Source organism: Salmo trutta, unplaced genomic scaffold, assembly GCF_901001165.1.
Source record: "Salmo trutta unplaced genomic scaffold, fSalTru1.1, whole genome shotgun sequence".
In the NCBI taxonomy this organism is placed as follows: Eukaryota; Metazoa; Chordata; class Actinopteri; order Salmoniformes; family Salmonidae; genus Salmo; species Salmo trutta.
Genome location: NW_021822696.1, coordinates 65,806 through 90,000, shown reverse-complemented (window position 1 = coordinate 90,000; position 24,195 = coordinate 65,806). Strand labels below are relative to the sequence as shown.

The following is a 24,195-nucleotide window of genomic DNA, read 5'->3' as shown; positions in this document are numbered from 1 at the left end:
GTAACCCTCCTCCCATATATCTGGAGGTGAGTTACCCTGTGAGGAGAATGTAACCCTCCTCCCATATATCTGGAGGTGAGTTACCCTGTGAGGAGAATGTAACTCTCCTCCCATATATCTGGAGGTGAGTTACCCTGTGAGGATAATGTAACCCTCCTCCCATATATCTGGAGGTGAGTTACCCTGTGAGGAGAATGTAACCCTCCTCCCATATATCTGGAGGTGAGTTACCCTGTGAGGAGAATGTAACCCTCCTCCCATATATCTGGAGGTGAGTTACCCTGTGAGGAGAATGTAACCCTCCTCCCATATATCTGGAGGTGAGTTACCCTGTGAGGAGAATGTAACCCCTCCTCCCATATATCTGGAGGTGAGTTACCCTGTGAGGAGAATGTAACCCTCCTCCCATATATCTGGAGGTGAGTTACCCTGTGAGGAGAATGTAACCCTCCTCCCATATATCTGGAGGTGAGTTACCCTGTGAGGAGAATGTAACCCTCCTCCCATATATCTGGAGCTGAGTTACCCTGTGAGGAGAATGTAACCCTCCTCCCATATATCTGGAGGTGAGTTACCCTGTGAGGAGAATGTAACCCTCCTCCCATATATCTGGAGGTGAGTTACCCTGTGAGGAGAATGTAACCCTACTCCCATATATCTGGAGGTGAGTTACCCTGTGAGGAGAATGTAACCCTCCTCCCATATATCTGGAGGTGAGTTACCCTGTGAGGAGAATGTAACCCTCCTCCCATATATCTGGAGGTGAGTTACCCTGTGAGGAGAATGTAACCCTCCTCCCATATATCTGGAGGTGAGTTACCCTGTGAGGAGAATGTAGCCCTCCTCCCATATATCTGGAGGTGAGTTACCCTGTGAGGAGAATGTAACCCTCCTCCCATATATCTGGAGGTGAGTTACCCTGAGAGGAGAATGTAACCCTCCTCCCATATATCTGGAGGTGAGTTACCCTGTGAGGAGAATGTAATCCTCCTCCCATATATCTGGAGGTGAGTTACCCTGTGAGGAGAATGTAACCCCTCCTCCCATATATCTGGAGGTGAGTTACCCTGTGAGGAGAATGTAACTCTCCTCCCATATATCTGGAGGTGAGTTACCCTGTGAGGAGAATGTAACCCCTCCTCCCATATATCTGGAGGTGAGTTACCCTGTGAGGAGAATGTAACCCTCCTCCCATATATCTGGAGGTGAGTTACCCTGTGAGGAGAATGTAACCCTCCTCCCATATATCTGGAGGTGAGTTACCCTGTGAGGAGAATGTAACCCTCCTCCCATATATCTGGAGGTGAGTTACCCTGTGAGGAGAATGTAACCCCTCCTCCCATATATCTGGAGGTGAGGAGAATGTAACCCCTCCTCCCATATATCTGGAGGTGAGTTACCCTGTGAGGAGAATGTAACCCTCCGTCCATATATCTGGAGGTGAGTTACCCTGTGAGGAGAATGTAACCCTCCTCCCATATATCTGGAGGTGAGTTACCCTGTGAGGAGAATGTAACTCTCCTCCCATATATCTGGAGGTGAGTTACCCTGTGAGGAGAATGTAACCCTCCTCCCATATATCTGGAGGTGAGTTACCCTGTGAGGAGAATGTAACCCTCCTCCCATATATCTGGAGGTGAGTTACCCTGTGAGGAGAATGTAACTCTCCTCCCATATATCTGGAGGTGAGTTACCCTGTGAGGATAATGTAACCCTCCTCCCATATATCTGGAGGTGAGTTACCCTGTGAGGAGAATGTAACCCTCCTCCCATATATCTGGAGGTGAGTTACCCTGTGAGGAGAATGTAACCCTCCTCCCATATATCTGGAGGTGAGTTACCCTGTGAGGAGAATGTAACCTCTCCTCCCATATATCTGGAGGTGAGTTACCCTGTGAGGAGAATGTAACCCCTCCTCCCATATATCTGGAGGTGAGGAGAATGTAACCCCTCCTCCCATATATCTGGAGGTGAGTTACCCTGTGAGGAGAATGTAACCCCTCCTCCCATATATCTGGAGGTGAGTTACCCTGTGAGGAGAATGTAACCCTCCGTCCATATATCTGGAGGTGAGTTACCCTGTGAGGAGAATGTAACCCCTCCTCCCATATATCTGGAGTTGAGTTACCCTGTGAGGAGAATGTAACCCCTCCTCCCATATATCTGGAGGTGAGTTACCCTGTGAGGAGAATGTAACCCTCCTCCCATATATCTGGAGGTGAGTTACCCTGTGAGGAGAATGTAACCCCTCCTCCCATATATCTGGAGGTGAGTTACCCTGTGAGGAGAATGTAACCCTCCGTCCATATATCTGGAGGTGAGTTACCCTGTGAGGAGAATGTAACCCTCCTCCCATATATCTGGAGGTGAGTTACCCTGTGAGGAGGATGTAACCCTCCGGCCATATATCTGGAGGTGAGTTACCCTGTGAGGAGAATGTAACCCCTCCTCCCATATATCTGGAGGTGAGTTACCCTGTGAGGAGAATGTAACCCTCCTCCCATATATCTGGAGGTGAGTTACCCTGTGAGGAGGATGTAACCCTCCGGCCATATATCTGGAGGTGAGTTACCCTGTGAGGAGAATGTAACCCCTCCTCCCATATATCTGGAGGTGAGTTACCCTGTGAGGAGAATGTTACTCCTCCCATATATCTGGAGGTGAGTTACCCTGTGAGGAGAATGTAACCCCTCCTCCCATATATCTGGAGGTGAGTTACCCTGTGAGGAGAATGTAACCCTCCTCCCATATATCTGGAGGTGAGTTACCCTGTGAGGAGAATGTAACCCCTCCTCCCATATATCTGGAGGTGAGTTACCATGTGAGGAGAATGTAACCCTCCTCCCATATATCTGGAGGTGAGTTACCCTGTGAGGAGAATGTAACCCCTCCTCCCATATATCTGGAGGTGAGTTACCCTGTGAGGAGAATGTAACCCCTCCTCCCATATATCTGGAGGTGAGTTACCCTGTGAGGAGAATGTAACCCTCCTCCCATATATCTGGAGGTGAGTTACCCTGTGAGGATAATGTAACCCCTCCTCCCATATATCTGGAGGTGAGTTACCCTGTGAGGAGAATGTAACCCTCCTCCCATATATCTGGAGGTGAGTTACCCTGTGAGGAGAATGTAACCCCTTCTCCCATATATCTGGAGGTGAGTTACCCTGTGAGGATAATGTAACCCTCCTCCCATATATCTGGAGGTGAGTTACCCTGTGAGGAGAATGTAACCCTCCTCCCATATATCTGGAGGTGAGTTACCCTGTGAGGAGAATGTAACCTCTCCTCCCATATATCTGGAGGTGAGTTACCCTGTGAGGAGAATGTAACCCTCCCTCCCATATATCTGGAGGTGAGTTACCCTGTGAGGAGAGATGTAACCCCTCCTCCCATATATCTGGAGGTGAGTTAACCTGTGAGGAGAATGTAACCCTCCTCCCATATATCTGGAGGTGAGTTACCCTGTGAGGAGAATGTAACCCCTCCTCCCATATATCTGGAGGTGAGTTAACCTGTGAGGAGAATGTAACCCCTCCTCCCATATATCTGGAGGTGAGTTACCCTGTGAGGAGAATGTAACCTTCCTCCCATATATCTGGAGGTGAGTTACCCTGTGAGGAGAATGTAACCCTCCTACCGTGTCGCCACCTCATATCTGGAGGTGAGTTACCCTGTGGGAGAATGTAACCCTCCTCCCATATATCTGGAGGTGAGTTACCCTGGGGGAGAAATGTAACCCTCCTCCCATATATCGGAGGTGAGTTACCCTGTGAGGAGAGATGTACCCCTCCGGGCCATATATCTGGAGGTGAGTTACCCTGTGAGGAGAATGTAACCCCTCCTCCCTATATCTGAGGTGAGTTTACCCTGTGAGGAGAATGTTAACCCTCCTCCCATATATCTGGAGGTGAGTTACCCTGTGAGGAGAATGTAACCCTCCTCCCATATATCTGGAGGTGAGTTACCCTGTGAGGAGAATGTAACCCATCTCCCATATATCTGGAGGTGAGTTACCCTGTGAGGAGATGTAACCCCTCCTCCCATATATCTGGAGGTGAGTTACCCTGTGAGGAGAATGTAACCCTCACTCCCATATATCTGGAGGTGAGTTACCCTGTGAGGAGAATGTAACCCTCCTCCCATATATCTGGAGGCTGAGTTACCCTGTGAGGAGAATGTACCCCTCCTCCCATATATCTGGAGGTGAGTTACCCTGTGAGGAGAATGTAACCCTCCTCCATATATCTGGAGCTGAGTTACCCTGTGAGGAGAATGTAACCCTCCTCCCATTAATCTGGAGGTGAGTTACCCTGTGAGGAGAATGTAACCCTCGTCCCATATATCTGGAGGTGGTTAACCTGTGAGGAGAATGTAACCCCTACTCCCATATATCTGGAGGTGAGTTACCCTGTGAGGAGAATGTAACCCTCCTCCCATATATCTGGAGGTGAGTACCCTGTGAGGAGAATGTAACCCTCCTCCCATATACTCTGGAGGTGAGTTACCCTGTGAGGAGAATGTAACCCTCCTCCCATATATCTGGAGGTGAGTTACCCTGTGAGGAGAATGTAGCCCCTCCTCCCATATATCTGGAGGTGAGTTACCCTGTGAGGAGAATGTAACCCTCCTCCCATATATCTGGAGGTGAGTTACCCTGAGAGGAGAATGTAACCCTCCTCCCATATATCTGGAGGTGAGTTACCTGTGAGGAGAATGTAACCCTCCTCCCATATATCTGGAGGTGAGTTACCCTGTGAGGAGAATGTAACCCCTCCTCCCATATATCTGGAGGTGAGTTACCCTGTGAGGAGAATGTAACTCTCCTCCCATATATCTGGAGGTGAGTTACCCTGTGGTAATGTAACCCCTCCTCCCATAGATCTGGAGGTGAGTTACCCTTTGAGGAGAATGTAACCCCTCCTCCCATATATCTGGAGGTGAGTTACACCTGTGAGGAGATGTAACCCTCCTCCCATATATCTGGAGGTGAGTTATTACCCTGTGAGGAGAATGTAACCCTCCTCCCATATATCTGGAGGTGAGTTACCCTGTGAGGAGAATGTAACCCCTCCTCCCATATATCTGGAGGTGAGTTACCCTGTGAGGAGAATGTAACCCCTCCTCCCATATATCTGGAGCTGAGTTACCCGTGAGGAGAATGTAACCCCTCCTCCCATATATCTGGAGGTGAGTACCCTGTGAGGAGAATGTAACCCTCGTCCATCTATCTGGAGGTGAGTTACCCTGTGAGGAGAATGGTAACCCTACTCCCATATATCTGGAGGTGAGTTACCCTGTGAGGAGAATGTAACCCTCCCTCCCATTATATCTGGAGGGAGTTACCTGTGAGGAGAATGTAACCCTCCTCCCATATATCTGAGAGGATGAGTTACCCATGTGAGGAGAATGTAACCCTCCTCCCATATATTCTGGAGGTGAGTTACCCTGTGAGGAGAATGTAGCCCCTCCTCCCATATATCTGGAGGTGAGTTACCCTGTGAGGAGAATGTAACCCTCCTCCCATATATCTGGAGGTGAGTTACCCTTGAGAGGAGAATGTAACCCTCCTCCCATATATCTGGAGGTGAGTTACCCTGTGAGGAGAATGTAACCTCCTCCCATATATCTGGAGGTGAGTTACCCCTGTGAGGAGAATGTAACCCCTCCTCCCATATATCTGGAGGGAGTTACCCTGTGAGGAGAATGTAACCCTCCTCCCCATATATCTGGAGGTGAGTTACCCTGTGAGGAGAATGTAACCCTCCTCCCATATATCTGGAGGTGAGTTACCCTGTGAGGAGAATGTAACCCTCCTCCCATATATCTGGAGGTGAGTTACCCTGTGAGGAGAATGTAACCCTCCTCCATATATCTGGAGGTGAGTTACCCTGTGAGGAGAATGTAACCCTCCTCCCATATATCTGGAGGTGAGTTACCCTGTGAGGAGACTGTAACCCTCCTCCCATATATCTGGAGGTGAGTTACCCTGTGAGGAGAATGTAACCCTCCCTCCCATATATCTGGAGGTGATTACCCGGGGAGGAGAATGTAACCCTCCTCCCATATATCTGAGGTGAGTTACCCGGTGAGGAGAATGTAACCCTCCGTCCATATCTGGAGGTGAGTTACCCTGTGAGGAGAATGTAACCCCTCCTCCCATATATCTGGAGGTGAGTTACCCTGTGAGGAGAATGTAACCCCTCCTCCATATATCTGGAGGTGAGTTACCCTGTGAGGAGAATGTAACCCTCCTCCTCATATATCTGGAGGTGAGTTACCCTGTGAGGAGAATGTAACTCCTCCTCCCATATATCTGGAGGTGAGTTACCCTGTGAGGAGAATGTAACCCTCCTCCCATATATCTGGAGGTGAGTTACCCTGTGAGGAGAATGTAACCTCCTCCCATATAATCTGGAGGTGAGTTACCCTGTGAGGAGAATGTAACCCCTCCTCCCATATATCTGGAGGTGAGTTACCCTGTGAGGAGAATGTAACCTATCCTCCCATATATCTGGAGGTGAGTTACCCTGTGAGGAGAATGTAACCCCTCTCCCATATATCTGGAGGTGAGGATGAATGTAACCCCTCCTCCCAGATATCTGGAGGTGAGTTTACCCTGTGAGGAGAATGTAACCCCTCCTCCCATATATCTGGAGGTGAGTTACCCTGTGAGGAGATGTAACCCTCCGTCCCATATATCTGGAGGTGAGTTACCCTGTGGAGGAATGTAACCCTCCTCCATATATCTGGAGTTGAGTTACCCTGTGAGGAGAATGTAACCCCTCCTCCCATATCTGAGGTGAGTTGAGTTACCCTGTGAGGAGAATGTAACCCTCCTCCATATATCTGGAGGTGAGTTACCCTGTGAGGAGAATGTAACCCTCCTCCATATATCTGGAGGTGAGTTACCTGTGAGGAGAATGTAACCTCCGTCCATATATCTGGAGGTGAGTTTACCCTGTGAGGAGAATGTAACCCTCCTCCCATATATCTGGAGGTGAGTTACCCTGTGGGTAGAATGTAACCCTCCTCCCATATATGGAGGTGAGTTACCCTGTGAGGAGAATGTAACCTCCTCCCATAATCTGGAGGTGAGTTACCTGTGAGGAGGATGTAACCCTCCGGCCATATATCTGGAGGTGAGTTACCTGTGAGGAGAATGTAACCCCTCCTCCCATATATCTGGAGTGGGAGTTACCCTGTGGGAGAATGTAACCTCCTCCCTATATCTGGAGGTGAGTTACCCTGTGAGGAGAATGTAACCCTCCTCCCATATATCTGGAGGTGAGTTACCCTGTGAGGAGAATGTAACCCTCCTCCCATATATCGGAGGTGAGTTACCCTGTGAGGAGAATGTAACCCTCCTCCCATATATCTGGAGGTGAGTTACCATGTGAGGAGAATGTAACCCTCCTCCCATATATCTGGAGGTGAGTTACCTGTGGGAGAATGTAACCCCTCCCATATATCTGGAGGTGAGTTACCCTGTGAGGATAATGTAACCCCTCCCCCATATATTGGAGGTGAGTTACCCTGTGAGGAGAATGTAACCCTCCTCCCATATATCTGGAGGTGAGTTACCCCTGTGAGGATAATGTAACCCTCCTCCCATATATCTGGAGGTGAGTTACCCTGTGAGGAGAATGTAACCCCTCCCATATATCTGGAGGTGAGTTACCCTGTGAGGAGAATGTAACCCTCCTCCCATATATCTGGAGGTGAGTTACCCTGTGAGGAGAATGTAACCCTCCCATATATCTGGAGGTGAGTTACCCTGTGAGGAGAATGTAACCCTCCTCCCATATATCTGGAGGTGAGTTACCCTGTGAGGAGAATGTAACCTCTCCTCCATATATCTGGAGGTGAGTTACCCTGTGAGGAGAATGTAACCTCCTCCATATCTGGAGGTGTGATTACCCTGTGAGGAGAATGTAACCCTCCTCCCATATATCTGGAGGTGAGTTAACCTGTGAGGAGAATGTAACCCTCCTCCCATATATCTGGAGGTGAGTTACCCTGTGAGGAGAATGTAACCCCTCCTCCCATATATCTGGAGGTGAGTTAACCTGTGAGGAGAATGTAACCCCTCCTCCCATATATCTGGAGGTGAGTTACCCTGTGAGGAGAATGTAACCTTCCTCCCATATATCTGGAGGTGAGTTACCCTGTGAGGGAGTAACCCCTCCTCCCATATATCTGGAGGTGAGTTACCCTGTGAGGAGAATGTAACTCTCCTCCCATATATCTGGAGGTGAGTTACCCTGTGATGGGTAAACCAGTAAGCTGGATGCTCTGCAGCAGAGTGAGACGTGTGTGTACACATTATGTACATGGATATAGAGATGTATATGTGTGTATATAGATACAGTACCAGACAATAGTTTGGACACACCTACTCATTCAAGGGTTTTTCTTTATTTTTGCTATTTTCTACATCGTAGAATAATAGTGAAGACATCAAAACTATGAAATAACACATATGGAATCATGTTGTAACCAAAAAAGTGTTTAACAAATCCAAATATTTTATGTTTGAGATTCTTCAAAGTAGCCACCCTTTGCCTTGAAGACAGCGTTGCACACTCTTGGTGTTCTCTCAACCTGCTTCCTGAGGTAGTCACCTGGAATGCATTTCAATTAACTTGTGTGCCTTGTTAATTTGTGGAATTTCTTTCCTTAATGCTTTTGAGACAATAGGTTGTGTTGTGACAAGGTAGGGATGGTATACAAGTCCATATTATGGCAAGAACAGCTCAAATAAGCAAAGAAAAACGACAGTCCATCATTACTTTAAGACATGAAGGTCAGTCAATCTGGATAATTTCAGTCACAAAAACCATCAAGCGATATGATGAAAATGTCTCTCATGAGGACCGCCAGAGGAAATGAATACCCAGAGTTACCTCTGATGCAGAGGATACGTTCATTAGAGTTAACCTCACCTCGGATTGCAGCCCAAATAAATGCTTGTCAGAGTTCAAGTTAGACATATCTCAACATCAACTGTTCAGAGGAGACTGCGTGAATCAGGCTTCATGGTCAAATTGCTGCAAAGAAACACTACGAAAGGACACCAATAAGAAGAAGAGACTTGCTTGGCCAAGAAACACGAACAATGGACATAGACCGGTGGAAATTCTGTCCTTTGATCTGATGAGCCCAAATTTGAGATTTTTAATTCCAACCGCCGTATCTTTGTGAAACGCAGAGTAGGTGAATGGATGATCTCCGCATGTGTGGTTCCCACCGTGAAGCATGGAGGAGGAGGTGTGATGGTGTGGGGATGTGCTTTGCTGGTGCCACTGTCTGTGATGTATTTAGAATTCAAGGCACGCTTAACCTGCATGGCTACCACAGCATCCCATCTGGTTTGGGCTTAGTCCCACTATCATTTGTTTTTCAACAGGACAATGACCCAACACACCTCCAGGCTGTGTAAGGGCTATTTGACCAAGGAGAGTGATGGAATGCTGCGTCAGATGACCTGGCCTCCATAATCACCCGACCTCAACCCAATTGAGATGGTTTGGGATGAGTTGGACCGCAGAGTGAAGGAAAAGCAGCCAGAAAGTGCTCAGCATATGTGGGAACTCCTTCAAGACTGTTGTAAAAGCATTCCAGGTGAAGCTGGTTGAGAGAATGCCAAGAGTGTGCAAAGCTGTGATCATGGCAAAGGGTGGCTACTTTGAAGAATCTCAAATCTCAAATATATTTAGATTTTATTTAACGTTTTTTTTTTTTTTTTGGTTACTACATGATTCCATACGTGTTATTTCATAGTTTTGATGTCTAAGCTAATTCTACAAAGTAGAAAATAGTGAGGAGAAAAAAAAAACCTGGAATGAGTATGTGTGTCTGAACTTTTGACTGGTGATGGATGTTTTAAAAAATGTGTGAATTCTCTCTGTAGGCCTATGAGGAGTATACCAGTAAGCTGGATGCTCTGCAGCAGAGGGAGCAGCAGCTGCTGGAGGCCATGGGGAACGGGACAGACTTCTACTCCTCCTCCCCTACGCCCCCTTCCCTCCTAGATGGGGGTTTGAGCTGTTCTGGGGGATCCGGGGGCACCCAGTTTCTTCTCCCCTCCGCCCCAAATACCCTGGCTGTCCTCCAGACCCCTACAGACGGACGGGCCAATCCCCGCTCCCCTCAGAAACCCATCGTCAGGGTGTTCCTGCCCAACAAACAGCGGACCGTGGTGAGTAACGAGTGGTTATAATACATATACCACTTGGTGTAGGCTATGGGAGGGGTTAGGGGGCTACGGGAGGGGTTAGGGGGGGCTATGGGGGGGTTAGGGGTGCTGGGATAGGGGGCTATGGGAGGGGTTAGGGGGGCTGGGTTAGGGAGCTATGGGAGGGGTTAGGGGGGCTGGGTTAGGGGGCTATGGGGGGGGTTTAGGGGGGGCTATGGGAGGGGTTAGGGGGGGGCTATGGGGGGGGTAGGGAGACATGGTCTTAGACAATAGTTAGGGAGAGATGGTCTGTCCTGTATTGATGATATTAGACAATAGTTAGGGAGAGATGGCCTGTCCTGTATTGATGATATTAGACAATAGTTAGGGAGAGATGGTCTGTATTGATGATATTAGACAATAGTTAGGGAGAGATGGTCTGTCCTGTATTGATGATATTAGACAATAGTTAGGGAGAGGTGGTCTGTCCTGTATTGATGATATTAGACAATAGTTAGGGAGAGATGGTCTGTCCCTGTATTGATGATATTAGACAATAGTTAGGGAGAGATGGTCCTGTCCTGTATTGATGATATTAGACAATAGTTAGGGAGAGATGGCCTGTCCTGTATTGGATGATATTAGACAATAGTTAGGGAGAGATGGTCTGTATTGATGATATTAGACAATAGTTAGGGAGAGATGGCCTGTCCTGTATTGATGATATTAGACAATAGTTAGGGAGAGATGGTCTGTCCTGTATTGATGATATTAGACAATAGTTAGGGAGAGATGGTCTGTCCTGTATTGATGATATTAGACAATAGTTAGGGAGAGATGGCCTGTCCTGTATTGATGATATTAGACAATAGTTAGGGAGAGATGGCCTGTATTGATGATGGTTAGACAATAGTTAGTGAAGAGATGGGTCTGTCCTGTATTGATGATATTAGACAATAGTTAGGGAGAGATGGCCTGTCCTGTATTGATGATATTAGACCAATAGTTAGGGAGAGATGGCCTGTCCTGTATTGATGATATAGAACAATAGTTAGGGAGAGATGGCCTGTATTGATGATATTAGACAATAGTTAGGGAGAGATGGCCTGTCCTGTATTGATGATATTAGACAATAGTTAGGGAGAGATGGTCTGTCCTGTATTGATGATATTAGACAATAGTTAGGGAGAGATGGTCTGTCCTGTATTGATGATATTAGACAATAGTTAGGGAGAGATGGCCTGTATTGATGATATTAGACAATAGTTAGGGAGAGATGGTCTGTCCTGTATTGATGATATTAGACAATAGTTAGGGAGATATGGTCTGTCCTGTATTGATGATATTAGACAATAGTTAGGGAGAGATGGTCTGTCCTGTATTGATGATATTAGACAATAGTTAGGGAGAGATGGTCTGTCCTGTATTGATGATATTAGACAATAGTTAGGGAGAGATGGTCTGTATTGATATTAGACAATAGTTAGGGAGAGATGGTCTGTCCTGTATTGATGATATTAGACAATAGTTAGGGAGAGATGGTCTGTATTGATGATGTTAGACAATAGTTAGGGAGAGATGGTCTGTCCTGTATTGATGATGTTAGACAATAGTTAGGGAGAGATGGTCTGTCCTGTATTGATGATATTAGACAATAGTTAGGGAGAGATGGTCTGTCCTGTATTGATGATATTAGACAATAGTTAGGGAGAGATGGCCTGTCCTGTATTGATGATATTAGACAATAGTTAGGGAGAGATGGCCTGTCCTGTATTGATGATATTAGACAATAGTTAGGGAGAGATGGTCTGTATTGATGATATTAGACAATAGTTAGGGAGAGATGGTCTGTATTGATGATGTAGACAATAGTTAGGGAGAGATGGTCTGTCCTGTATTGATGATATTAGACAATAGTTAGGGAGAGATGGTCCTGTCCTGTATTGATGATATTAGACAATAGTTAGGGAGAGATGGTCTGGTCTGTATTGATGATATTAGACAATAGTTAGGGAGAGATGGTCTGTCCTGTATTGATGATATTAGACAATAGTTAGGGAGAGATGGTCTGTCCTGTATTGATGATATTAGACAATAGTTAGGGAGAGATGGTCTATATTGATGATATTAGACAATAGTTAGGGAGAGATGGTCTGTATTGATGATGTTAGACAATAGTTAGGGAGAGATGGTCTGTCCTGTATTGATGATATTAGACAATAGTTAGGGAGAGATGGTCTGTCCTGTATTGATGATATTAGACAATAGTTAGGGAGAGATGGCCTGTCCTGTATTGATGATATTAGACAATAGTTAGGGAGAGATGGCCTGTCCTGTATTGATGATATTAGACAATAGTTAGGGAGAGATGGTCTGTATTGATGATATTAGACAATAGTTAGGGAGAGATGGTCTGTATTGATGATGTTAGACAATAGTTAGGTGGAGATGGTCTGTCCTGTATTGATGATATTAGACAATAGTTAGGGAGAGATGGTCTGTCCTGTATTGATGATATTAGACAATAGTTAGGGAGAGATGGTCTGTATTGATGATATTAGACAATAGTTAGGGAGAGATGGTCTGTATTGATGATGTTAGACAATAGTTAGGGAGAGATGGTCTGTCCTGTATTGATGATATTAGACAATAGTTAGGGAGAGATGGTCTGTATTGATGATATTAGACAATAGTTAGGGAGAGATGGTCTGTCCTGTATTGATGATATTAGACAATAGTTAGGGAGAGATGGCCTGTCCTGTATTGATGATATTAGACAATAGTTAGGGAGAGATGTCTGTCCCTGTATTGATGATATTAGACAATAGTTAGGGGAAAGATGGTCTGTCCTGTATTGATGATATTAGACAATAGTTAGTGAGAGATGGTCTGTATTGATGATATTAGACAATAGTTAGGGAGAGATGGTCTGTATTGATGATGTTAGACAATAGTTAGGGAGAGATGGTCTGTACTGTATTGATGATATTAGACAATAGTTAGGGAGAGATGGTCTGTCCTGTATTGATGATATTAGACAATAGTTAGGGAGAGATGGTCTGTCCTGTATTGATGAATTAGACAATAGTTAGGGAGAGATGTGTCCTGTCCTGTATTGATGATATTAGACAATAGTTAGGGAGAGATGGCCTGTCCTGTATTGATGATATTAGACAATAGTTAGGGAGAGATGGTCTGTATTGATGATATTAGACAATAGTTAGGGAGAGATGGCCTGTACTGTATTGATGATATTAGACGATAGTTAGGGAGAGATGGTCTGTCCTGTATTGATGATATTAGACAATAGTTAGGGAGAGATGGTCTGTCCTGTATTGATGATATTAGACAATAGTTAGGGAGAGATGGCCTGTCCTGTATTGATGATATTAGACAATAGTTAGGGAGAGATGGCCTGTATTGATGATGTTAGACAATAGTTAGTGAGAGATGGTCTGTCCTGTATTGATGATATTAGACAATAGTTAGGGAGAGATGGCCTGTCCTGTATTGATGATATTAGACAATAGTTAGGGAGAGATGGCCTGTCCTGTATTGATGATATTAGACAATAGTTAGGGAGAGATGGTCTGTATTGATGATATTAGACAATAGTTAGGGAGAGATGGCCTGTCCTGTATTGATGATATTAGACAATAGTTAGGGAGAGATGGCCTGTATTGATGATATTAGACAATAGTTAGGGAGAGATGGCCTGTCCTGTATTGATGATATTAGACAATAGTTAGGGAGAGATGGTCTGTCCTGTATTGATGATATTAGACAATAGTTAGGGAGAGATGGTCTGTCCTGTATTGATGATATTAGGACAATAGTTAGGGGAGAGATTGGTCTGTCCTGTATTGATGATATTAGACAATAGTTAGGGAGAGATGGCCTGTCCTGTATTGATGATATTAGACAATAGTTAGGGAGTGATGGTCCTGTATTGATGATATGAGACAATAGTTAGGGAGAGATGGCCTGTCCTGTATTGATGATATTAGACAATAGTTAGGGAGAGATGGTCTGTCCTGTATTGATGATATTAGACAATAGTTAGGGAGAGATGGTCTGTCCTGTATTGATGATATTAGACAATAGTTAGGGAGAGATGGCCTGTCCTGTATTGATGATATTAGACAATAGTTAGGGAGAGATGGCCTGTCCTGTATTGATGATATTAGACAATAGTTAGGGAGAGATGGCCTGTCCTGTATTGATGATATTAGACAATAGTTAGGGAGAGATGGCCTGTATTGATGATATTAGACAATAGTTAGGGAGAGATGGCCTGTCCTGTATTGATGATATTAGACAATAGTTAGGGAGAGATGGTCTGTCCTGTATTGATGATATTAGACAATAGTTAGGGAGAGATGGCCTGTCCTGTATTGATGATATTAGACAATAGTTAGGGAGAGATGGTCTGTCCTGTATTGATGATATTAGACAATAGTTAGGGAGAGATGGTCTGTATTGATGATATTAGACAATAGTTAGGGAGAGATGGTCTGTCCTGTATTGATGATATTAGACAATAGTTAGGGAGAGATGGTCTGTCCTGTATTGATGATATTAGACAATAGTTAGGGAGATATGGTCTGTCCTGTATTGATGATATTAGACAATAGTTAGGGAGAGATGGTCTGTCCTGTATTGATGATATTAGACAATAGTTAGGGAGAGATGGTCTGTCCTGTATTGATGATATTAGACAATAGTTAGGGAAAGATGGTCTGTCCTGTATTGATGATATTAGACAATAGTTAGTGAGAGATGGTCTGTATTGATGATATTAGACAATAGTTAGGGAGAGATGGTCTGTATTGATGATGTTAGACAATAGTTAGGGAGAGATGGTCTGTACTGTATTGATGATATTAGACAATAGTTAGGGAGAGATGGTCTGTCCTGTATTGATGATATTAGACAATAGTTAGGGAGAGATGGTCTGTCCTGTATTGATGATATTAGACAATAGTTAGGGAGAGATGGTCTGTCCTGTATTGATGATATTAGACAATAGTTAGGGAGAGATGGTCTGTCCTGTATTGATGATATTAGACAATAGTTAGGGAGAGATGGCCTGTCCTGTATTGATGATATTAGACACTAGTTAGGAGAGATGGTCTGTATTGATGATATTAGACAATAGTTAGGGAGAGATGGCCTGTACTGTATTGATGATATTAGACGATAGTTAGGGAGAGATGGTCTGTCCTGTATTGATGATATTAGACAATAGTTAGGGAGAGATGGTCTGTCCTGTATTGATGATATTAGACAATAGTTAGGGAGAGATGGCCTGTCCTGTATTGATGATATTAGACAATAGTTAGGGAGAGATGGCCTGTATTGATGATGTTAGACAATAGTTAGTGAGAGATGGTCTGTCCTGTATTGATGATATTAGACAATAGTTAGGGAGAGATGGCCTGTCCTGTATTGATGATATTAGACAATAGTTAGGGAGAGATGGCCTGTCCTGTATTGATGATATTAGACAATAGTTAGGGAGAGATGGTCTGTATTGATGATATTAGACAATAGTTAGGGAGAGATGGCCTGTCCTGTATTGATGATATTAGACAATAGTTAGGGAGAGATGGCCTGTATTGATGATATTAGACAATAGTTAGGGAGAGATGGCCTGTCCTGTATTGATGATATTAGACAATAGTTAGGGAGAGATGGTCTGTCCTGTATTGATGATATTAGACAATAGTTAGGGAGAGATGGTCTGTCCTGTATTGATGATATTAGACAATAGTTAGGGAGAGATGGTCTGTCCTGTATTGATGATATTAGACAATAGTTAGGGAGAGATGGCCTGTCCTGTATTGATGATATTAGACAATAGTTAGGGAGAGATGGTCTGTATTGATGATATTAGACAATAGTTAGGGAGAGATGGCCTGTCCTGTATTGATGATATTAGACAATAGTTAGGGAGAGATGGTCTGTCCTGTATTGATGATATTAGACAATAGTTAGGGAGAGATGGTCTGTCCTGTATTGATGATATTAGACAATAGTTAGGGAGAGATGGCCTGTCCTGTATTGATGATATTAGACAATAGTTAGGGAGAGATGGCCTGTCCTGTATTGATGATATTAGACAATAGTTAGGGAGAGATGGCCTGTCCTGTATTGATGATATTAGACAATAGTTAGGGAGAGATGGCCTGTCCTGTATTGATGATATTAGACAATAGTTAGGGAGAGATGGCCTGTATTGATGATATTAGACAATAGTTAGGGAGAGATGGCCTGTCCTGTATTGATGATATTAGACAATAGTTAGGGAGAGATGGTCTGTCCTGTATTGATGATATTAGACAATAGTTAGGGAGAGATGGCCCTGTCCTGTATTGATGATATTAGACAATAGTTAGGGAGAGATGGTCTGTCCTGTATTGATGATATTAGACAATAGTTAGGGAGAGATGGTCTGTATTGATGATATTAGACAATAGTTAGGGAGAGATGGTCTGTCCTGTATTGATGATATTAGACAATAGTTAGGGAGAGATGGTCTGTCCTGTATTGATGATATTAGACAATAGTTAGGGAGATATGGTCTGTCCTGTATTGATGATATTAGACAATAGTTAGGGAGAGATGGTCTGTCCTGTATTGATGATATTAGACAATAGTTAGGGAGAGATGGTCTGTCCTGTATTGATGATATTAGACAATAGTTAGGGAGAGATGGCCTGTCCTGTATTGATGATATTAGACAATAGTTAGGGAGAGATGGTCTGTATTGATGATGTTAGACAATAGTTAGGGAGAGATGGCCTGTATTGATGATATTAGACAATAGTTAGGGAGAGATGGTCTGTCCTGTATTGATGATATTAGACAATAGTTAGGGAGAGATGGTCTGTCCTGTATTGATGATATTAGACAATAGTTAGGGAGAGATGGTCTGTATTGATGATATTAGACAATAGTTAGGGAGAGATGGTCTGTCCTGTATTGATGATATTAGACAATAGTTAGGGAGAGATGGCCTGTCCTGTATTGATGATATTAGACAATAGTTAGGGAGAGATGGTCTGTCCTGTATTGATGATATTAGACAATAGTTAGGGAGAGATGGTCTGTCCTGTATTGATGATATTAGACAATAGTTAGGGAGAGATGGTCTGTATTGATGATATTAGACAATAGTTAGGGAGAGATGGTCTGTATTGATGATGTTAGACAATAGTTAGGGAGAGATGGTCTGTCCTGTATTGATGATATTAGACAATAGTTAGGGAGAGATGGTCTGTCCTGTATTGATGATATTAGACAATAGTTATGGAGAGATGGTCTGGTCTGTATTGATGATATTAGACAATAGTTAGGGAGAGATGGTCTGTCCTGTATTGATGATATTAGACAATAGTTAGGGAGAGATGGTCTGTCCTGTATTGATGATATTAGACAATAGTTAGGGAGAGATGGTCTGTATTGATGATATTAGACAATAGTTAGGGAGAGATGGTCTGTCCTGTATTGATGATATTAGACAATAGTTAGGGAGAGATGGCCTGTCCTGTATTGATGATATTAGACAATAGTTAGGGAGAGATGGTCTGTCTTGTATTGATGATATTAGACAATAGTTAGGGAGAGATGGTCTGTCCTGTATTGATGATATTAGACAATAGTTAGGGAGAGATGGTCTGTCCTGTATTGATGATATTAGACAATAGTTAAGGAGAGATGGTCTGTATTGATGATATTAGACAATAGTTAGGGAGAGATGGTCTGTATTGATGATGTTAGACAATAGTTAGGGAGAGATGGTCTGTCCTGTATTGATGATATTAGACAATAGTTAGGGAGAGATGGTCTGTCCTGTATTGATGATATTAGACAATAGTTAGGGAGAGATGGTCTGTCCTGTATTGATGATATTAGACAATAGTTAGGGAGAGATGGTCTGTCCTGTATTGATGATATTAGACAATAGTTAGGGAGAGATGGTCTGTCCTGTATTGATGATATTAGACAATAGTTAGGGAGAGATGGTCTGTCCTGTATTGATGATATTAGACAATAGTTAGGGAGAGATGGTCTGTCATGTATTGATGATATTAGACAATAGTTAGGGAGAGATGGTCCTGTCCTGTATTGATGATATTAGACAATAGTTAGGGAGAGATGGTCTGGCCTGTATTGATGATATTAGACAATAGTTAGGGAGAGATTGGTCTGCTATTGATGATATTAGACAATAGTTAGGGAGAGATGGTCTGTCCTGTATTGATGATATTAGACAATAGTTAGGGAGAGATGGCCTGTCCTGTATTGATGATATTAGACAATAGTTAGGGAGAGATGGTCTGTATTGATGATATTAGACAATAGTTAGGGAGAGATGGCCTGTCCTGTATTGATGATATTAGACAATAGTTAGGGAGAGATGGTCTGTCCTGTATTGATGATATTAGACAATAGTTAGGGAGAGATGGTCTGTCCTGTATTGATGATATTAGACAATAGTTAGGGAGAGATGGCCTGTCCTGTATTGATGATATTAGACAATAGTTAGGGAGAGATGGCCTGTCCTGTATTGATGATATTAGACAATAGTTTAGGGAGAGATGGCCTGTCCTGTATTGATGATATTAGACAATAGTTAGGGAGAGATGGCCTGTATTGATGATATTAGACAATAGTTAGGGAGAGATGGCCTGTCCTGTATTGATGATATTAGACAATAGTTAGGGAGAGATGGCCTGTATTGATGATATTAGACAATAGTTAGGGAGAGATGGTCTGTCCTGTATTGATGATATTAGACAATAGTTAGGGAGAGATGGCCTGTCCTGTATTGATGATATTAGACAATAGTTAGGGAGAGATGGTCTGTCCTGTATTGATGATATTAGACAATAGTTAGGGAGAGATGGCCTGTATTGATGATATTAGACAATAGTTAGGGAGAGATGGTCTGTCCTGTATTGATGATATTAGACAATAGTTAGGGAGAGATGGTCCTGTCCTGTATTGATGATATTAGACAATAGTTAGGGAGATATGGTCTGTCCTGTATTGATGATATTAGACAATAGTTAGGGAGAGATGGTCTGTCCTGTATTGATGATATTAGACAATAGTTAGGGAGAGATGGTCTGTCCTGTATTGATGATATTAGACAATAGTTAGGGAGAGATGGCCTGTCCTGTATTGATGATATTAGACAATAGTTAGGGAGAGATGGTCTGTATTGATGATGTTAGACAATAGTTAGGGAGAGATGGTCTGTATTGATGATATTAGACAATAGTTAGGGAGAGATGGTCTGTCCTGTATTGATGATATTAGACAATAGTTAGGGAGAGATGGTCTGGTCTGTATTGATGATATTAGACAATAGTTAGGGAGAGATGGTCTGTCCTGTATTGATGATATTAGACAATAGTTAGGGAGAGATGGTCTGTCCTGTATTGATGATATTAGACAATAGTTAGGGAGAGATGGTCTGTATTGATGATATTAGACAATAGTTAGGGAGAGATGGTCTGTCCTGTATTGATGATATTAGACAATAGTTAGGGAGAGATGGCCTGTCCTGTATTGATGATATTAGACAATAGTTAGGGAGAGATGGTCTGTCCTGTATTGATGATATTAGACAATAGTTAGGGAGAGATGGTCTGTCCTGTATTGATGATATTAGACAATAGTTAGGGAGAGATGGTCTGTATTGATGATATTAGACAATAGTTAGGGAGAGATGGTCTGTATTGATGATGTTAGACAATAGTTAGGGAGAGATGGTCTGTCCTGTATTGATGATATTAGACAATAGTTAGGGAGAGATGGTCTGTCCTGTATTGATGATATTAGACAATAGTTAGGGAGAGATGGTCTGGTCTGTATTGATGATATTAGACAATAGTTAGGGAGAGATGGTCTGTCCTGTATTGATGATATTAGACAATAGTTAGGGAGAGATGGTCTGTCCTGTATTGATGATATTAGACAATAGTTAGGGAGAGATGGTCTGTCCTGTATTGATGATATTAGACAATAGTTAGGGAGAGATGGTCTGTCATGTATTGATGATATTAGACAATAGTTAGGGAGAGATGGTCCTGTCCTGTATTGATGATATTAGACAATAGTTAGGGAGAGATGGTCTGGCCTGTATTGATGATATTAGACAATAGTTAGGGAGAGATGGTCTGTATTGATGATATTAGACAATAGTTAGGGAGAGATGGTCTGTCCTGTATTGATGATATTAGACAATAGTTAGGGAGAGATGGTCTGTCCTGTATTGATGATATTAGACAATAGTTAGGGAGAGATGGTCTGTATTGATGATATTAGACAATAGTTAGGGAGAGGTGGTCTGTATTGATGATATTAGACAATAGTTAGGGAGAGATGGTCTGTATTGATGATATTAGACAATAGTTAGGGAGAGATGGTCTGTCCTGTATTGATGATATTAGACAATAGTTAGGGAGAGATGGTCTGTATTGATGATATTAGACAATAGTTAGGGAGAGATGGCCTGTCCTGTATTGATGATATTAGACAATAGTTAGGGAGAGATGGTCTGTCCTGTATTGATGATATTAGACAATAGTTAGGGAGAGATGGCCTGTCCTGTATTGATGATATTAGACAATAGTTATGGAGAGATGGCCTGTATTGATGATGTTAGACAATAGTTAGTGAGAGATGGCCTGTCCTGTATTGATGATATTAAACAATAGTTAGGGAGAGATGGTCTGTATTGATGATGTTAGACAATAGTTAGGGAGAGATGGTCTGTCCTGTATTGATGATATTAGACAATAGTTAGGGAGAGATGGCCTGTCCTGTATTGATGATATTAGACAATAGTTATGGAGAGATGGTCTGTCCTGTATTGATGATATTAGACAATAGTTAGGGAGAGATGGCCTGTCCTGTATTGATGATATTAGACAATAGTTAGGGAGAGATGGCCTGTATTGATGATATTAGACAATAGTTAGGGAGAGATGGTCTGGCCTGTATTGATGATATTAGACAATAGTTAGGGAGAGATGGTCTGTATTGATGATATTAGACAATAGTTAGGGAGAGATGGCCTGTCCTGTATTGATGATATTAGACAATAGTTAGGGAGAGATGGCCTGTCCTGTATTGATGATATTAGACAATAGTTAGGGAGAGATGGTCTGTCCTGTATTGATGATATTAGACAATAGTTAGGGAGAGATGGTCTGTCCTGTATTGATGATATTAGACAATAGTTATGGAGAGATGGTCTGTATTGATGATATTAGACAATAGTTAGGGAGAGATGGTCTGTCCTGTATTGATGATATTAGACAATAGTTATGGAGAGATGGTCTGTCCTGTATTGATGATATTAGACAATAGTTAGGGAGAGATGTCCTGTATTGATGATATTAGACAATAGTTAGGGAGAGATGGTCTGTCCTGTATTGATGATATTAGACAATAGTTAGGGAGAGATGGTCTGTATTGATGATATTAGACAATAGTTAGGGAGAGATGGTCTGTATTGATGATATTAGACAATAGTTAGGGAGAGATGGTCTGTCCTGTATTGATGATATTAGACAATAGTTAGGGAGAGATGGTCTGTCCTGTATTGATGATATTAGACATAGTTAGGGAAGTGGTCTGTCCTGTATTAGAGTGGTCTGTCCTGTATTGATGATATTAGACAATAGTTAGGGAGAGATGGTCTGTCCTTGATGATATTAGACAATAGTTAGGAGAGATGATGTCCTGTATTGATGATATTACAATAGTTAGGGAGAGATGGCCTGTATTGATGATATTAGACAATAGTTAGGGAGGATGGTCTGTCCTGTATTGATGATATTAGACATAGTTAGGGAAGATGGCCTGTATTGATGATATTAGGGAGAGATGGCCTGTATTGATGATGTTAGGGAGAGATGGCCTGTATTGATGATGATCTAGTTAGGAGAGATGGCCTGTCCTGTATTGATGATGTTAGGAGAGATGGCCTGTATTGATGACGTTAGGGAGAGATGGCCTGTATTGATGACGTTAGGGAGAGATGGCCTGTATTGATGACGTTAGGAGAGATGGCCTGTTGATGACGTTAGGAGAGATGGCCTGTATTGATGACGTTAGGGAGAGATGGCCTGTATTGATGACGTTAGGAGAGATGGCCTGTATGATGACGTTAGGGAGAGATGGCCTGTATTGATGACGTTAGGGAGAGATGGCCTGTATTGATGACGTTAGGGAGAGATGACCTGTATTGATGACGTTAGGGAGAGATGGCCTGTATTGATGATGTTAGGGAGACATGGCCTGTATTGATGATGGCCTGTATTGATGATGTTAGGGAGAGATGGCCTGTATTGATGATGTTAGGGAGAGATGGTCTGTATTGATGACGTTAGGGAGAGATGGCCTGTCCTGTATTGATGACGTTAGGGAGAGATGGCCTGTATTGATGACATTAGGGAGAGATGGCCTGTATTGATGACGTTAGGGAGAGATGGCCTGTATTGATGACGTTAGGGAGATTGCCTGTATTGATGACGTTAGGGAGAGATGGCCTGTATTGAGACGTTAGGGAGAGATGGCCTGTATTGATGACGTTAGGGAGAGAGATGGCCTGTATTGATGACGTTAGGGAGAGATGGCCTGTATTGATGACGTTAGGGAGAGATGGCCTGTATTGATGACGTTAGGGAGAGATGGCCTGTATTGATGACGTTAGGGAGAGATGGCCTGTATTGATGACGTTAGGGAGAGATGGCCTGTATTGATGACGTTAGGGAGAGATGGCCTGTATTGATGACGTTAGGGAGAGATGGCCTGTATTGATGACGTTAGGTAGAGATGGCCTGTATTGATGATGTTAGGGAGAGATGTCCTGTATTGATGATGGCCTGTATTGATGACGTTAGGGAGAGTTGGCCTGTATTGATGACGTTAGGGAGAGATGGCCTGTATTGATGACGTTAGGGAGAGATGGCCTGTATTGATGACGTTAGGGAGAGATGGCCTGTATTGATGACGTTAGGGAGAGATGGCCTGTATTGATGACGTTAGGGAGAGATGGCCTGTATTGATGACGTTAGGGAGAGATGGCCTGTATTGATGACGTTAGGGAGAGATGGCCTGTATTGATGACGTTAGGGAGAGACGGCCTGTATTGATGACGTTAGGGAGAGATGGCCTGTATTGATGACGGCCTGTATTGATGACGTTAGGGAGAGATGGCCTGTATTGATGACGTTAGGGAGAGATGGCCTGTATTGATGACGGCCTGTATTGATGACGTTAGGGAGAGATGGCCTGTATTGATGACGTTAGGGAGAGATGGCCTGTATTGATGATGGCCTGTATTGATGACGTTAGGGAGAGATGGCCTGTATTGATGACGTTAGGGAGAGATGGCCTGTATTGATGACGTTAGGGAGAGATGGCCTGTATTGATGACGTTAGGGAGAGATGGCCTGTATTGATGACGTTAGGGAGACATGGCCTGTATTGATGATGGCCTGTATTGATGACATTAGGGAGAGATGGCCTGTATTGATGACGTTAGGGAGAGATGGCCTGGGCCTCTGCTGTGCAGGTGGCAGCATACTCTCTACCTCTGTAATTGTATCACTCTTTATTGCGTTGATGCATTTCTTCATCGTGTGGGACGTCAGTTTAAAAACCACAGCCTTTTGCCATAATTACAACTAGAGGTCGGTGTTGTATTGTACATTTAGTTTCCTGTTCTGTTTTTTAACTGGAAGGTCAAGTCTTCATTAGAAGCGTCATGCTACATAAGGGATGTAGCTTAAAGGACAGATGACTTAGCTACAGGACTTAGGGTTGTGATGCTAGGCTATTTGCTCATTGACAATAATAAGCACAGCTCTGTTGCTATCAGTGTGATTTGAGCCCAGTCTGTGTCTTTGGTAGAAGTACGCTTGATTCTCTCCTGTAATGCTGTGGCCTACTGCTGCTGGGTCCTACTGCTGCTGGGTCCTACTGCTGCTGGGTCCT

The 24,195-nt window shown here is 43.2% G+C and overlaps 1 protein-coding gene across 5 annotated transcripts in view; it reads left to right on the top strand.

Moving 5' to 3' along the window:
- LOC115183708 (serine/threonine-protein kinase B-raf) overlaps positions 1-24,195 on the top strand; it is a 66,412-nt gene that overhangs the window by 7,584 nt on the left and 34,633 nt on the right. For 3 of the 5 annotated variants that reach the window (XM_029744778.1, XM_029744777.1, XM_029744779.1), the window contains one exon: positions 9,913-10,200. In XM_029744778.1, the coding sequence (XP_029600638.1) occupies positions 9,913-10,200 (288 nt within the window). Of the gene's footprint in view, positions 1-2,042; positions 2,070-6,934; positions 6,950-9,912; positions 10,201-24,195 lie in introns of those variants that run through there. The other 2 variants (XM_029744780.1, XM_029744781.1) reach the window with 2 other exon arrangements.